This window comes from Armigeres subalbatus, unplaced genomic scaffold (genome assembly GCF_024139115.2).
Source record: "Armigeres subalbatus isolate Guangzhou_Male unplaced genomic scaffold, GZ_Asu_2 Contig1737, whole genome shotgun sequence".
Lineage (NCBI taxonomy): Eukaryota > Metazoa > Arthropoda > Insecta > Diptera > Culicidae > Armigeres > Armigeres subalbatus.
Genome location: NW_026942547.1, coordinates 49683 through 66566, shown reverse-complemented (window position 1 = coordinate 66566; position 16884 = coordinate 49683). Strand labels below are relative to the sequence as shown.

Genomic DNA, 16884 nt, shown 5'->3' with positions numbered 1-16884 from the left:
CCGGTTCCGGATCTGAACGCCCATCTCTAGTTAGAATACCCATAAAAGATATATAGCTGACTGAGTTATCAATCCAATCACTCCAGGTAACGGTAGAATTTTTTTTTCACCAAATTGCTATATTGACTGTCAACTACAGACAACATGGTTGAGACTCTTCAGATCATTAGGAATTATTTGTGAAGAAGAGTCTTTCAGAAGCTTGGCGTCGGAAACAAGTTTAAACACGATGACAAATTAATTTTCACATTCATACACACTGTTTAATCGTCAGCTAAAAATCTCGCTGAATAATTCACTTTATTGCGCTCATAATCGTTTCACGTTTGGTTTAATCTCCGACGAATTTATTCACGAACAATGAAGAGCTATACAAAAGTCATGTTTTTAAAACGGTAAAGCACAGCCATCAACTACGCCTCACTGAAACCCAGCCAGCGCTCACATCCGTCAATATTTGCGAATTCAATTTTCTCTTTCTTTATTACGCTTAACATTAAATTCAATTATCTTTTTTTTTTTTTCTGCCGTCCTCAATTCACAGCGCGAAGCCGTCCAACGTAACTCACCGCTAAAACATGCGCCAAGGTGGTCGGTTGGACCGATTCTGGATTGCACTGACGCGCAAGAAACGCAACGAAGATGACGGAAGCGACTCGCAGCTGGCCCGTGTCCTCTCGCTACTGGATCTAACCGGTCTGGGGGTGGGCAGCACCCTTGGTTTGGGGGTGTACGTTCTGGCCGGATCGGTAGCCTACGAGCAAGCTGGCCCCGCCGTTGTTATTTCGTTCCTGGTGGCGGCCGTGGCCTCTGCCATTGCTGCCCTCTGCTACGCAGAATTTGCCGCCCGAGTACCGAAGGCCGGATCCGCTTACATCTACAGTTACGTCAGTATCGGCGAATTTGCGGCTTTTACGATTGGATGGAACCTTATTTTGGAATATGTTATAGGTGAGTTGACCACTGAAAGCCATTTCTAGATGTAAAGATGATAAAAATAGATATGCATTTTGCCGGAGCGTGACACACGTGCTAAATGTTCGATGCGACGATTGGCGATGATGATTGAGGAAACGGACAGCTGTGCGACTGTGCGCCGCGCGGTTGTTCACCGTGGACATTGACAATGAAAACAAGTTTCGCCACGGCTTTTGCCGTTGAAGTCTTTCGTTTGTATCGGAACTGTTTTTATTTTGATTGCGATGACCGCGCGAGGGGGTGAGATATTCAGTTATGGCCGTTATGGCAGACTGAAGGGCATGTTTGTTTACTGGTTCGCCTCAGCACACAAAAAAGTTCAATGAGAACAATTCAATAAAAATAGTTGAGAAGCAGAATTGAAAACTTTGTAAGTAAGTGATTTCATTTTTGTGTCTCATAGGATTTCAGGGCTTCAAAAATGCTCTGAACTCTCAGCTCTGAGCCTATCGTATTCATAATTTTGGGATAAAGAACATTATAACATAGCATGGATAAATCGTAGATATAGACACATAGGTAATTGGAAATAATGGTATTCAGCCCTATCTTTATGTTTTTTTAACGATATCACTCGCTGTTTTCGGGAGCCTTTTCGTAATAATGTAAAGATTGTAAATTTCGCTTATGAGCGGGATTACATATCAACAACGCCACCTAGAGGTAATAGGGTAACGGCTGTATTTTGGACCGGGCTCATATTTTAGACCACCTAGCTGAATTTTGCATTTATATCACACAAAACTAAATAAAACATGCAACATTTAAATTTTATTGCAAAAAGAAACTATCCATGATGTATCTCCTACATTTGTTTCTTAAAAAATATAACGATTTTCAAGAATATTTTCACGCATTTACCCATTTCGGCTGAAATGGATTAAAACCAAGAAGACATTGTAAAATTGAAGTCAACTTGCAAAAGCTGTAAGTTTATTTGTACATAGATTTAAAACATGTGAATGATGTTGTTGACTAATTAAAACCTAATTGAAGCAGTTTCATATCTCGAGCAAAACATTGTAAGTTTAAAAACAGTATTCTGAGGTATGTCCAAAATAGGCTCATTTTTCATTGAACCGAACATATTTTCGATATATTTTCTTTTTAGGTTCTAGATCTCTCAAACTTTTGTTTTTACCAACTATTGTTTCTCTAGTATCAAACCATTAATAAATTACTGTTCGTACTGCATTTATGAATTACCGTTCATTGATGTAAGTCTTAGAAAAATGTATATTAAACCAACATGTAACTGTTTTCATTATTTCCATACGAAAATAGTTAAGAAAACTACATGACAAGAACCTATCTTTGCTAGAGCTCTCCGTCCGTGCTGCTTGCCAATGCAACAGAGTTCCACGGTCTACGATTATGTTTCGTTTGGTAATATAATGTGCAAAGAGTAAGAAAGTTTTTTTTATTATCTTTATTAAGGAGCCTTTCAGCCCTAGTCAGGCTCGTCTTCGGCGAGTAAGGATGAACCAGGCTACCTACCAATATCAATGTCGCAAATGGAACAGATCTGGCAAACTACATAGGGAAGATCCATTAATTACGTAACGCAAAAACTGGCCATTTTCAACCCCCCCTCCCCCCTATGTCACACTTTTTGTATGAATCATTGAAAATTTTTGTATGGATTGTCACACTTCGGTCAACCCCCCCTCCCCCCTCTAAGCGTTACGTAATTTGTGGATGTTCCCATACAAATATGGCATGGTAGGAGTGACCAGGTGCATGCATGCAAATCTAACATATTTTCAGAATTTATGTAGTTTGGCTCTTTCGGTGGGATTTACAACATTTTTATCTACAAATCCTACCTAGCATTCACCACTTTTTAGTCGCTTAGGGAATTCATCATACATTATTACAAAATCTAACTTTTATTCGAAAAATTGTTCGGCCATCTCCTAAAGTGGTCCAAAATACCTCCCTTACCCTAGAGTGGAAAGTATGCATTTTCCTATATATTTAGTCCTTTTGGATTTTCAATGATTGTGGGTCAGTAGGATTTTCAATGATTTTCCCGAGTCCACCCACGCTCGCTTGTCCCGTCGACATAAATAAACGTTTCACTTTCTTCTCCAGAGCCGAGTATCGTTGACGGGCTAAGACTTTGACTCCTCTGCTTTTTGTTCGCTCTATTGCCGGCTTTGGCTTCTCTTCGCTCCTCTTCTTCCTCTAGGTCTCATCGGTGATCCATTGTTTTCTCTTGGTGCGCAGTTCGTGCAGATTATTCTCGCTGGTGGGATATCTGCAACACGTGCCTCCAATTTTTCAACGAAAGACCGTTTCACCAGTCGGCGTGTGTTGAACCGTCCCCTCCTGCTGATGAATTCGCGCAATGCGCAGGCCTATTTTGTTGATGAGGAGGTGATGATCAGACGCAATATCGGCACTACGTTTATTCCGAACATCAAGAAGGGTCCGTTTCCATTTTCTGCTGACGCAGATGTGGTCGATTGGATTTTCTGTAAAGCCGTCACGGGAGACCCACGTGACCTTGTGAATTGGTCGATGAGGGAAGAGCGATAATCCGATCACCTTGTCGTTCTTACCACAGAGTTCTGCGCTCATTGTTCTAGTTGTTCGCGTTGGATGTAAAGGCTTATTTACAGCTCGGAAAACGTGTCCCGGGATTTGTTACGGGATTCTGTTCCGGGTTTTGTCAGGGAAAATTTTCCGCCGATAAGTCTCCATTGTAAAAACATTTTCCGTGATTGGGTTTACATTTCAGGTATACATGCTTCGGGTTTTGAGAATCTGCGTATCGGCGCCCGTGCTTGAGTTTACACTTCTGGGTTTTGGTTCGGATTTCTTTATACAAACACATACGAGCGGCAAGAGGGAAAGATAGCGAGAAGAGGCAGACATAGCGAGAAAAAGGGAGAGAGTGAGCAATAGAAAATGAGTGAGAGTGTGAGTAAAAGTGAGTAAGTGAGTGAGGATGACTTAGTGGGAGAGTGAGTTTGGCAAAGTGAGGGTAAGAGTGATGAGAAGCGAGAAATGAGAAGTGAGCAGTGAGCAATAAGTAGTGAGAAGTGAGCAGTGAGAATAAGAAATAGGAAGTGTAAAATTAGAAGAGAAAAATGATAATTGAGTAGTATAGTGAGTAATGAGAATGAGACGCGAGAAGCGAAAAATGAAAGGTGAAAAGTGTGAAGTGATTTACGAGGAATAAGAAAATGATAGTGAAAAGTGACTAATGAGAAGTAAGAAATGAGTTGTGAGAAGTAGGAATTGAGAACGATAAGTAAGAAGAGTCAAGTGAGTAGTAAGAAGTCAGAAGTAAAAAGTGAGCAGTGAAAATTGAGAAGTTTGAACGAGAAGTGAGAAATAGTCAATAGTAAGGCGGCCACCTCCCCCTCACTCACTCACTTTCTCTCACTCATCCTCTCTCACCCTCACTTACTCACTCTCTCTCTCACTCACTCGCTTACTAACTCACTCGCTCTAACTTATTCTAATTATTGTTGTTATTGATACACAATCGATTTTTGGAGTGCTGTCGGAAATCGGGTTTTAAAATATTAGGGGGAAATAGATTCCTCTCCATGAACTTGTTTTGATAGAAAATTGATAGAAAAATAAAGGTGACCTCAGATTTTTTTTTAAATATTCTTCCTTCAAAATACGCGGCATTTCGGAATTGCTGTGCGTATACATTAACGAATTTTGTTATTGAATTTGACAGCACATGCACTTTTAAAATTTGGGGACACTATGGGTGGCATGTATGGGTGGCATGTATAGGTGGGTAATGGGGGATCAAGTGTTCCCATATTGGGGCAAAAACTTCAAATCCAAATATCCTAAAACTTTGATGGAATGTTGGCATTTTCATCAATACAGATCATTAAGCATATTTATGGCTTTGTGCAGTGAAAAGACGAAAGCGTTTGGTCATTGTTATGGAAAGTTGTTCAAATTTTGCGTGGCCAATAAAAAAATCTTTAGGAAGGTCAAAACATACAAACCGCACTGCAGAATAAATAAGGTTGTCAATCCATAAAATAACTCACCACATTTGTCATTTGTCTATAGGACAGTGGCGTAGCCACGGAGGGTGGTTTTGGACATAACCCCCCCCCCCCCGAGACAAAATGTTTAGAAGAAATTTTTTTCTTCAAAAAATAAATGTTCAGAAACAACCTCCCCCCACCACAATTTTCTGGCTACGCCACTGCTATAGGATCTATAATAAAAAAATCACTAGAACAAAACTACTTTAGTTCTCGATAAAACAGGAGGTGATCAAGTCTCCCCACTTTCCCCTATGATGCAACATAAGATGCTAAAGTGGAGGCGATATACGCACATATTGTATGTGGAAGTTCGTATATCGCCTCTACTTTTGCATCTTATGTGGCATTATATACGATCTTGTGTTGACTGGGTTTATGGACCCCCATCCACACCTCGTAACGTTTTTATTGTAAGGAAAGGTTGAAGAATTTGTATGGAATGTACCCTTGGCTGTACCGCAAGTACTTTTCTACCCCTCGAAGCGTTATGTTATTTGTGAATGGCTTCTCAGGTCTTTTGTATGCACAATCTAGAACAAAAGTTTTCTCAAAGATAACTTACTTTGTTGATACATGAGCACCCAGTGATACTTCACAGGCTCCAACACATCACATACACACTTAAAATAAATCGCCGAATTCGGTAAAATTTTACCGAAATCTCAAGAGCAGAACTGTTCGGTAAATCATTTAACTGATTTTCGGTGATTTTGACAGTTGAGCAATGGAAAAAATTACAAAAAATCTGTAAAATAAATTACCGAACAGTTCTGCTGTTGAGATTTCGGTAAAATTTACCGAATACGGTGAAATGAGGTAAGTGTGTAGGCACTGTTTATCGATATAAATTTCATAAAAATCGTAGTGTGGTGCGAAGCTAATCAGTTTGTTTATACATTTTCCCACGTATAGTAGGCTATTTTGCGAATTGATTACAGCCACATTTGTTCAAATCGCCTATCACATGCTATCACTGCAAATGAACTTGAATGAAATCGTATTATCTGTCAAACAGAGTTTATTATCACACATGGCATCGCAATGAATTGCAAAACAACTCGTTTTAAAATCGAAATCGTAAACATCACATACACTTCCGTGCAACATCGGATAGAAATTTCTTATTTACGAGTCTGATTAGCGATGAAATTGGCTTCGCTCAATGGAAATAATTCATTTATACATACATGCATTCTAGTTGTGTGGGATCACATCTGAAATTATAGCCCGATTCGTAAGGGATTGAAAAATCGTCACTATAGCCTACACCGTATCCAATATATCCTCAAACAAATTTAATTCAGTGTTTTTATGTAAATACTATTGAAGGATCGACTGTTTATTGTTAGTTCATCTTAACTGAAGCATGCCTGTCTTTTAAAGATTGAAATAAGATTTTTATGTGTCCAACACCGTGACGAAACATTGGACAAATAAAAATTTTGTTTGAATCTTTAAAGACTGCGTAGCCAGTTTAAGCTGAAAATGTTTTTATTGAAAGTCAATATTATATGGACCAATTAATCAATCAAACTCTTCAGGCAAAGGAATTTTCATTGATTGTATCAATTATACATATACTGCCGCTAACCACAAGTCAGACCTATCTGTATATGGACGCCATATCCAGATAAGTCTGACTTGCGGTTAACGGCAGTATAATATATATACATTAAAATATACATTTTCATGAAGCAACTTCGGTCCGAATTTTGACAAACATCGCATGAATATATTCAAAACATTGATAGAATGACATAGTCAGACGATTACTTCACCAACTCATTCATTCGACTGTCACTGAGTGCGCTTACTATCAGGGTTGCCACATTTAAATCTGTATTTGTCTTCAGAAAATCTTCATATCTGTATCTTCATATCTCAAGTCAAAAAATCTGTATTAAAAATCTGTATCCATCTAAACCCAATCAAAATGGTTTTTGAACAAACTTTCTTTTGAAAAATATGTAAATTTGATAATTTGTGAATGAAATCTGTCGAGAGTCCGTCTTTAACTATTGTAGGTCCACTATACACTCACAGTCACACTAAATCTACTGAGCAGAACTACTGTTTCTGGATATGTGAAAAAGACTAGATCTGATTCTCTTTTATTATTGCTTGAGCTTTTTCTGAGACCACTTTATTCAAATATAGTCTGAACATTTTACGCAACACAATCTGGTTTCAAAATTGTTGATTTGCATAAGCTGTTAATGAAAAGTTAAACCTGCCAGAGCCAATATGTTCTGTCTTTTCAAATTAAGATTGTGCTAATATGATAATGGTTTGGAGAAGAATTTAATTTTATAAGCCTCAAATCTAATTGAAAACAGGGATTTACTAAAAGCAAATTATTTATATTATATTTATTATAATTTTCAATACTGTACTCTTCAAGAAATCTTTTATCAGAATTCTCATTTGAATCTCTAAAATTTTTTTTCTCAGAATCATCAAAGTATCCAACCGAAATCCAGAAGAATTCACACTGGATTCCTTTCGATATTGTTAAGGGAATTTGTGGGGGAAACCATGGAAGATTTGCTCCAGAATCTCTCGTTGATTTGCTTTGGAATTCCTCCGGAGTCGTTCGAAGATTTGTTTCGGAATCATTCGAAGATTTGCTTCGGAATACCTTTGATTCGGAAGATTTAATTAGGAGTCTCTCGACGTTTTACCTCGCAATCCCTCAATGATTTGCTTCGTAATCCCTCGACGAATGGCTTCGGCATCATTCGACATTCTTTCCATTCGAAATCTCTAGAACATTCTCATTGGAATCCCTCAAATAGTTCCGTCGATTTCCCTGCAAAAATTTCCAATCCAATTCCTGGAATATTCCCGTCGGACTCTCTGGAACATTCCTATTGGAACCCCTGGTGGATTGCCTTCAGAATCCCTTCGATATCCTTGGAGGGTTACCGTCGAAATCTTTGGAGTAATGTTGCATTATTTTTGACTTTCTCGTATACTAAGTATACGGTAAAGGCTATATGATCGCTCCAAAAACAAACTTTTTATAGAAGGCCCGGAGATCCATAGTGTTATATACCAATCGACTCAGTTCGACGAATTGAGGTGATGTCTGTGTGTGTGTGTGTGTGTGTGTGTGTGTGAATGTGTGTGTGTGTGTGTGTGTGTGTGTGTGTGTGTGTGTGTGTGTGTGTGTGTGTATGTGTGTGTGTGTGTGTGCGCAAAACTACTAAAAAAATGTCACTCATTTTTCGGGCACTTACCCTCAACCGATTTGCTCGCAACAAGTTGCATTCGACGCAGAATCCTGTCCCATTGTTTCCTATTTGAAATTGGGCAGATCGGACTATGGGATCAGAAGTTATGGCCAAAATACAAATTCATACGAAAAAATCGCGTAAAAAATGTCACTCATTTTTCGGGCACTTATCCACAACCGATTTGCTTGCAACAAGTTGCATTCGACGCAGAATCCTGTCCCATTGTTTCCTATTTGAATTTGGCCAGATCGGACTATGGGATCGAAAGTTATGGCCAAAATACAAATTCATACGAAAAAATCGCGTAAAAAATGTCACTCATTTTTCGGGCACATATCCTTAACCGATTTGCTCACAACAAGTTGCATTCGATGCAGAATGTCTCATATTTTCTTATTGAAAATTGGCCAGATCGGACTATGGGCTTAGATGTTATGGTCAAATTACTATTTATTGTGAAAAAGAGTTCGAAAAAGTCTAGCTCACTTTTTTAGCACTTAGACTTCATCTATTGACGCTCGCAACAGATTGCATTCGACGCAGAATCTTGTCCCATTGTTTTCTATTGAAAATTGGCTAGATCGGACTATGGGATCGGAAATTATGGCTGAAACACCATTTTTGCCTTTTTTTACGAAAAGGCTGTATGTTCGCTCCAAAACCAAACTTTCACAGAAGGCCTGGAGACTCATATGTCGTTTTCGGTTTTAAACCTGGGTCAGGTCCGACCCCGACTCTGAATAACCGAACGAAAAGCGAATCGGGATCGAGTCAGTATGATGGTATTAGTGAGAACCTAATCCCTATCATCTGTTTTGTTTTCAATTCGCACTTTTATCAGCTGGCAGAAACAGACATTACTGAATTTTGTTATTAGTGTTCTTTTTTCTTGTTTTATGAATTACTAGTTGACCCAGCAGACGTTGTCCTGCATAGTAGGCGAGAATGTGCATTCCGAACTGCCCATGTAAAGTTCGCATAGGAATCACAATTTTAGTTATTCACGGTTTGCTCAACTTTACTCGTAATTTTCCCATTAGGAAATATCATATAAACCCGTCGGAAACTATGACGAATGTTTCTGCTGAAGAAATGAAAAAAATCCATCCAGCCGTTTTCGAGTTATGCGGATACGAACACAGACCATTTCATTTTTATATATAAGAAGATGGGGGAAATCAGACGTTTCTTCTGTTAATTGGTTAATGACTAAAATTACTATTAATCCATCAATAAATTAATGTGATTAGGAGCTTGGGATGAATGACGACGGCAATGTGGATTGCCGTGAAAGAATTTATGCCAATCCGTGTTTCCCGATAAACTATTATGCTGATTCTATATGGCTTTTTGGGTAACAGTGATTGTGTTACAGTAGATTTGAATTATCAATTATGTCATTGAAATGGAACACAACAAGAAAATATGAAAGCGATTGAGATTTGAGGCCTTTTATTTTAAAACAAATAATCAAATCGCACAAGAGTTAAACAGCATTCTTTTTTGCTTTTTGCATTTTTTTTGCTATTTTTCCCCCAAGGGGATAAATTGCAATTTCGTCAGAACTGCAAAAACCAAATATACAAGAGAGGCAAATCATTTTTCACTACATAATCTGAACAGGAGATTCAACATAATAAATATCAATGGGATAAAATATGTCTTTGTCGGTTTTTTAATGAATTACAAATAAAAACACTCAAAAATTATGCTCAATTCGTATAAAAGCTGTTACTTAATAAACATTTGAATATATTTATGAATAATCATTTATAAATAAATACAATAAACTTGTTGATGGCAATATAGTTACCAAAGCCTTATAAATGGGTAATGCTAGGGTTAATACATTATGTTTATATTCTTCAAATCCGTAACCTTGAACAAATTGTGCACAGAACTGCAATAATGAATAAAATAATGGTATGAACATTTTGGTATAAATAACTTCATAGCAACAGATACTCTGGTACGCCATTTTCCCATTGATAGAGAAATTGTACCTAAAGTATATGTTCGAATCGAATACACAACGTAAAAGTAAATAAATAGCAGCTACCTTCTCGTCACTGCATTTTATAAATCACATTTTCAACAAAATTTTCAACCTCATTTTGTTTATAATGGAGCTACCATCTGAGGTAATCAGCGAAAAATATGTCGATATCTGAATCCGATTCACCATCAGAGAAACTTGAAAACAGCACAAAATTAAAATAATCCATTTTTGCGTGGAAAACAGCAACAAAATTGATAAATTTAACAAATGAAACAAACAAAATCAAATACCCATCCGTGTCTTTTACATTTTCATTTTCCTTTAGCGTAAACATAAACACCAGTTTGACAGTTTGTGTATACGAATGTATTGGTGAACCTAGGTTGGATCTCGATAAATCGGCAGAGCGAACCTCATTCATTTTGGGTCGGATCTGGTGCGGATCGCGATCCAACCTGAACGAATAACCGAACGTTTTGACAGCAGTTAGAGCGGATCCGGTGCAGAACTAGGTTCGACCCAGCAATAACCGAAAACGACAATAGTGTTATATACGTATAAGCTCGATGAACTGCTGATGTCTCTGTGTGTGTGTGTGCGCGCACCAAAAGTGCGAAAAGTTTAGCTCACTTTTTTGGAACTTATCCTCAACCGATTTAATTCCAACTATAGATAGTAGAATATATAGATGAGCGAAAGCATGGCTGAGTCGATTTTTCTGCCCGTGCACACGCACATATGACGTCACAGCCCTTAACGTTTCCATTGAAATCGTGACGTCATGCTCGTTTGGAGACTCGTTTGACAGTTCGTTTGGAGACAGAGGATTTATCTTCACTCATCTATATATTCCACTATCTATAATTCCAACAAGTTTCATTCGACGTGGAATCCTGTCGTATTGTTTTCTATTGAAAATTTGGACCATGGGCACAGAAATTATGGCCAAAATATACTATGTGTTATAAAAGCGAGTAAAAAGTCTAGCTGACTTTTAATGGACTTACCCTCAACCGATTTACTCACAACAAATTGCATTAGATGCGGAATCCTGTTCTATTTAGAAAGTTGGCCAGATTGGACTATTACCTTTGAAATTATGGCCAAAATACTTTTTGCCTTTCTTGTGCAACAAAGTTGTACCGAAAGGCTATAATTTCTTTCCGAAAACGAACTATCGGATGCTTCCACACTGATACACTTCCCCTTCCTCTTCATACGGGAGTTTGGTAGAAAGACGGTCATGAGATTTAGATCATAACAAATATTGCCCTCCGCTCGCTTGATGGGAATGACATTTTCGTTTTCTTTTGTGTAGTCGGAGCTTCAGTTCAATTTACATCCAAAAGTGATATCCTTAAAATATATGACTGGGAAAAATAAAACAGGGGTATGTACGTCAAAAAGATTGAAAAAGAAAACAAAAATGTCGAAATTCTTAGTAGCATATTGTAGATCAAGCTGAAAACCGAACCGAGGTTTCGCGACAATCGCATTTTCTCGCATTTCCGGATGTTGCAACTGCATCGCGAGTAGTGCGCAACTGTGCCATAGTCGGGCACCACTCGCGATGCAGTCGCGACATCCGGGAATGGGACAAAATATGATTTTCGGTTTTCAACTGGATCTACAATATCTTTGCCATAAATAATCTGATTTTCATAAAACGGACAAAGAAATTTGTCTGTTTTTACTCCTAGCTACTAGCTCATCTATTTTCAAGCACACACATTTTACGAAGGTCGAGAAAGGCACCATCACCGCTAGGTGGATTAATCTGGGTTTTTTCATTTGAGATAGATAGGATTATTATGAAATATGCAACAATATTCACTGCCTCGGAGGGAGCTGATGGCGATCCATCACATATTGTCCTTTTAATGCGGGACAATGCCGAGCGCATTACACATAGACGCAATAGCCATACGCTATCAATTTGAGTCGTTGTAGCAATCATTGGCAGGATAACAAACACACTTCGATACTGTGGGCTACAACAGAAAGCACTTGCTTGAGAAAATAGAATATGGATGAGTATGATTGATCCGCAATTGCCTTAGGTGGTTGGACCGGATTTATCATATTACCAGTAAAGCCCGCCGTTTATCATAATGGCAAATATTTATCAAGTTTATCCGGACATCTATCAAACTAATTAGAAATCGACATGGATTTATGGCTGACTTGGAAAATATTTGTCATCATGACAAACAGTGTGCTTAGGACTTAAGATAACTTAATGAGGTGGTAAAATGTTTGAGAATTTTATAAAAGAAGCTCAAAATAGATAAAATAGATGAAGGGGCATTGGGGCTAGTTACGTTTTATTTCAATATCAAATGCATAACCAATTATTATTCGTTTGGTATTGAAATACCTGAGCATGGTATTATTAAGGTTAGTTCATACCAATTTCTGTAATCGAGGTCGCTCCTGCTCGGGAAACCGTATGAAAATATGTTGTAAGACCTACACGATGTATATTCTTCAATAAAATATGCAGAATATTGATTCCTATCCTATTTTGCAGGCACATCCAGCGTAGCCCGTGGCATGAGCGGTTACATCGATGAGCTGTCTGGCAACAAAATCAGCACAGCTTTGAAGGAAACCATGGGCATGAACGTGAGCTTCCTTTCAGATTATCCGGACTTTTTCTCCTTCGTAGTGGTGCTGATCCTGGCCGCACTGCTGGCGTATGGCGTCAAGGAATCCACACTGTTGAACAACATCTTCACCGGAGTGAACTTGTGTGTTATTGGGGTCGTGCTGGTCGCTGGTGGCATGAACTGTGAGTGATTTCATCAGTATGGAGACTATGAAGCATATCTAACTGATGTGATGTTTCTTTTTAGGTGATCCGGCCAACTGGAATATCAAGCCGGAGGACATCCCCGAAGGCATCGATGGTGGCGTGGGAGGATTTGCTCCATATGGCTTTGCAGGAATCATGGCTGGAGCGGCAAAGTGTTTCTACGGTTTCGTAGGGTTTGATTGTATTGCTACTACAGGAGAGGAAGCTAAGAACCCCAGCCGTAACATTCCATTGGCTATCGTGATCTCCTTGATCATCATTTTCCTGGCCTATTTCGGTATTTCTACTGTGTTAACTATGGCATTGCCATACTATCTGCAAAATCCGGATGCCCCATTTCCGCATCTGTTCAATCAGCTCGAATGGCACGCAATCAAGTGGATCGTGTCGATCGGTGCAATATTCGCTTTGTGCACCAGTTTGCTTGGCGCTATGTTCCCCCTACCTCGTGTTCTGTACGCCATGTCTTCCGATGGAATCATCTACAAGAAATTGCGCACGGTTCATCCGAAAACGCAAACTCCCGTATTCTCCACTATTTTGGCAGGACTTCTGGCCGCTACAATGGCTATGTTGTTCAACCTGCAGCAGCTGATTGATATGATGTCGATCGGTACATTGATGGCCTACACGATCGTCGCAGTAAGCGTTCTTGTGTTGAGATATGAGGATCGAACGCTTGTACAGAGTACAAACGTTACGATACCGAACGTGTTCCGACAACTATTCAACGTGGACAAGCTGCAGAACCCAACCACGCTGTCGTCGAGCATAGTGAAATTCGGCATTTGCGTTTTCGGTAGGCTTAACATTTGATATCATATTCAACTAGTATTTACTTTATCGAAACTTTGTCTATTGCAGCCATCCTCGTGTGTGCCGTGTGTACGATCTTCATTGTGGCAACCGATGAGCTTGCCGAAGCATATCCGGGAACAGTAGCAGCCGTTTGCGTACTGGGTGCCTTCATGATTCTGCTGATCATCATCACTGCCCTCCAGCCAACGGAAAGCACCAAACTAACGTTCAAAGTTCCTCTGGTTCCCCTACTGCCCATGTTGAGTGTATTCTTCAACCTGTACCTGATGTTCCAGCTGGATGCCGGGACGTGGGTTCGATTTGCCATATGGGTCATTATCGGTTACATCATCTACTTCACGTATGGAATCAAACATTCCGTGGAAGGCGCGATGGCCAAAGAAATTCCAGTGAACGGAAATGGCGTCACTGTGCTGAAGAATGGAATCGATAACAACGCTTTTGATGGAAGTCACGACAAATTTGTATCGACCGTGCCGGCCGAGAACCCTCGAAGAAGTTCGAAAAACTCCTACTCACTCAACAACGAATAGCTAAGTGGCAGGACATTCCAGCAAGAGGCATTTCCGTACACTTGAGGATGTTTAGTGGATAAGTACAAATAATCAAGAGAGTATATTAGGATATATTAGCTCTCTCGAATCGATTTTACTTTGATGAAAGGGCACTTGCCGTTGCCGAGTGGCCAGCAGGATGTTTCAAGTGTATTATAGACATTAGAAGTCGTGGTATTTTTGCATAGTTGAAATTTTACCAGAGTAGATAAGAACCAGACGCTTAGTGATACTAAATGTGGTCTTAAAAAAAGTATTTTCCTGCTCCCGTCTGGTGTCGCGAATGGGATGCACGTACCTATGCAGTAGTTATGAGGCGACACAGAAACAATGCTTGTGATAAATGAATTTAAGGGTACGATTTTTACTTTTTATCAATTTAAACGATAAATCACGACAATATTTTAAGACAGCAGAGAAGTAATGCCTAATTTTAAAAACCAATGTACATTAGACACCTCAAAACCAGATTGTGTCCTAAGTTGTAATTGAGCAAAACCTAATAAATCAAGATTAACGTAATTGTGTGATTGTTTTCGCTTATCGCCCCTCCTCGGTACAGCTTTGCGCACGATTAGAAAGATATTCGCCTTTCATTGACGTGGGGGTATGCACACACGAAAGAAAATTGTATGAATCCACATTTGAGACTTGACGTCGATTACTTCAGCTGCCCCCGTGATGGTTTATCGCTTTTATGAGCAGCAATACCGATTCGTAAGTGCGGTTCGAATTCTCGCTTGCGGATTAGATAAGGTAAACCTCTGATGGTCATGGATAGAGCTTATCAGTCGGACGTACTTTCGGAGAGGTTTGTAATTATCCATGATTGACTGGTAATTGAAAAGGAAAAAATGATTTTCCCAATCTTTTTTTTTATGAATTCACACTGACGATTCGTTATATCAATCATGTTCGTCGACAAGTTTATTGGATGTGGACTTTATTCTATACGTAAGGCATCTTAATGAAACGCAATTCCGGATTAGTGTCAGTTGCACTTAGTATCAATTGTACTAGGAAATGAACTGAACATCGATTAGAAATGGTATTTCAGGACAGTAATTTCATTTTTATCAATGCCAGTGCGGATTTTACCATGCCGTCCGATTCCTCCTAATCACATAATGAAATGGTTTGATAAAGTTACCCAATTAGGTACAATAACAACTTGACTGCGGCATGCTCATCGCTTGAGCATTTTAATTACATATATTAATAACATCCACAAGGCCACATGGAGATCTTCTAATTAAAAAAAGAAAATCAAATCGACGGTAAATTTTTCTCTAACATCACGAATGTCCGCATTTAGCGCTGTGAGCAGGAACTGGAAACCAGAGCAGAGACTAGCACAGGGAATCTATCATTCTGGCTACGTGCCCGGCCCACCGCAGTCTTCCGATTTTCGCGGTGTGAACGATGGATGGTTATCCCAACTGCTGATGCAACTCGTGGTTCATTCGCCTCCTCCACGTACTGTCCGCCATATGCACACCACCATAGATGGTACGCAACACTTTCCTTTCGAAAACTCCCAGTGCGCGTTGGTCTTCCACGAGCATCGTCCAAGTCTCGTGTCCGTAGAGAACTACCGGTTTTATAAGCGTTTTGTAGATTGTCAGTTTGGTACGGCGGCGAACTCTATTCGATCGGAGCGTCTTGCGGAGTCCAAAGTACGTACGATTTCCAGCCACTATGCGTCTCCGAATTTCTCTGCTGGTATCATTTTCGGCAGTCACCAGTGAGCCCAAGTACACAAATTCTTCTACCACCTTGATTTCTTCGCCACCGATAGAAACTCGTGGTGGGTGGCTTACATTGACCTCTCTTGAGCCTCTTCCTATCATGTACTTCGTTTTCGACGTGTTGATGACTAGTCCAATCCGTTTAGCTTCGCTTTTCAGTCTGATGTAGTCCTCCATTATCTCAAAGTTCTTCTTCTTCTTCTTATTGGCATTACATCCCCACACTGGGACAGAGCCGCCTCGCAGCTTAGTGTTCATTAAGCACTTCCACAGTTATTAACTGCGAGGTTTCTAAGCCAGGTTACCATTTTTGCATTTGTATATCATGGGGCTAGCACGATGATACTTTTATGCCCAGGGAAGTCGAGACAATTTCCAATCCGAAAATTGCCTAGACCGGCACCGGGAATCGAACCCAGCCACCCTCAGCAAGGTCTAGCTTTGTAGCCGCGCGTCTTACTGCACGACATCTCAAAGCATCTCAAAGTTACGTGCTATGATATCAATGTCGTTGGCGAAACCAAATCACTGGACGGACTTTGCGAAAATCGTACCACTCGAAACACGAAAGACCATCACCTTGCCGTAACGCTCTGCGCTTTTCGAAGGGACTCGAGAATGCCCCTGAAACTCGAACTACGCACATCACCCTATCCATCGTCGCCTTGATCAACCGTATCAGTTTATCCGGAAATCCGTTTTCG

General features: G+C 39.7%; 1 protein-coding gene across 1 annotated transcript; it reads left to right on the top strand.

The window, feature by feature from the left end:
• The first annotated feature begins 516 nt into the window (after nucleotides 1–516).
• On the top strand, nucleotides 517–14954 carry LOC134203277 (cationic amino acid transporter 3-like). The gene is made up of 4 exons (XM_062678151.1): nucleotides 517–951; nucleotides 12775–13035; nucleotides 13100–13858; nucleotides 13924–14954. The coding sequence occupies exons 1-4, from the start codon at nucleotides 579–581 to the stop codon at nucleotides 14409–14411; spliced, it is 1881 nt and encodes a 626-aa protein (XP_062534135.1). The 5' UTR covers nucleotides 517–578; the 3' UTR covers nucleotides 14412–14954.
• The last annotated feature ends 1930 nt before the right edge of the window (nucleotides 14955–16884 follow it).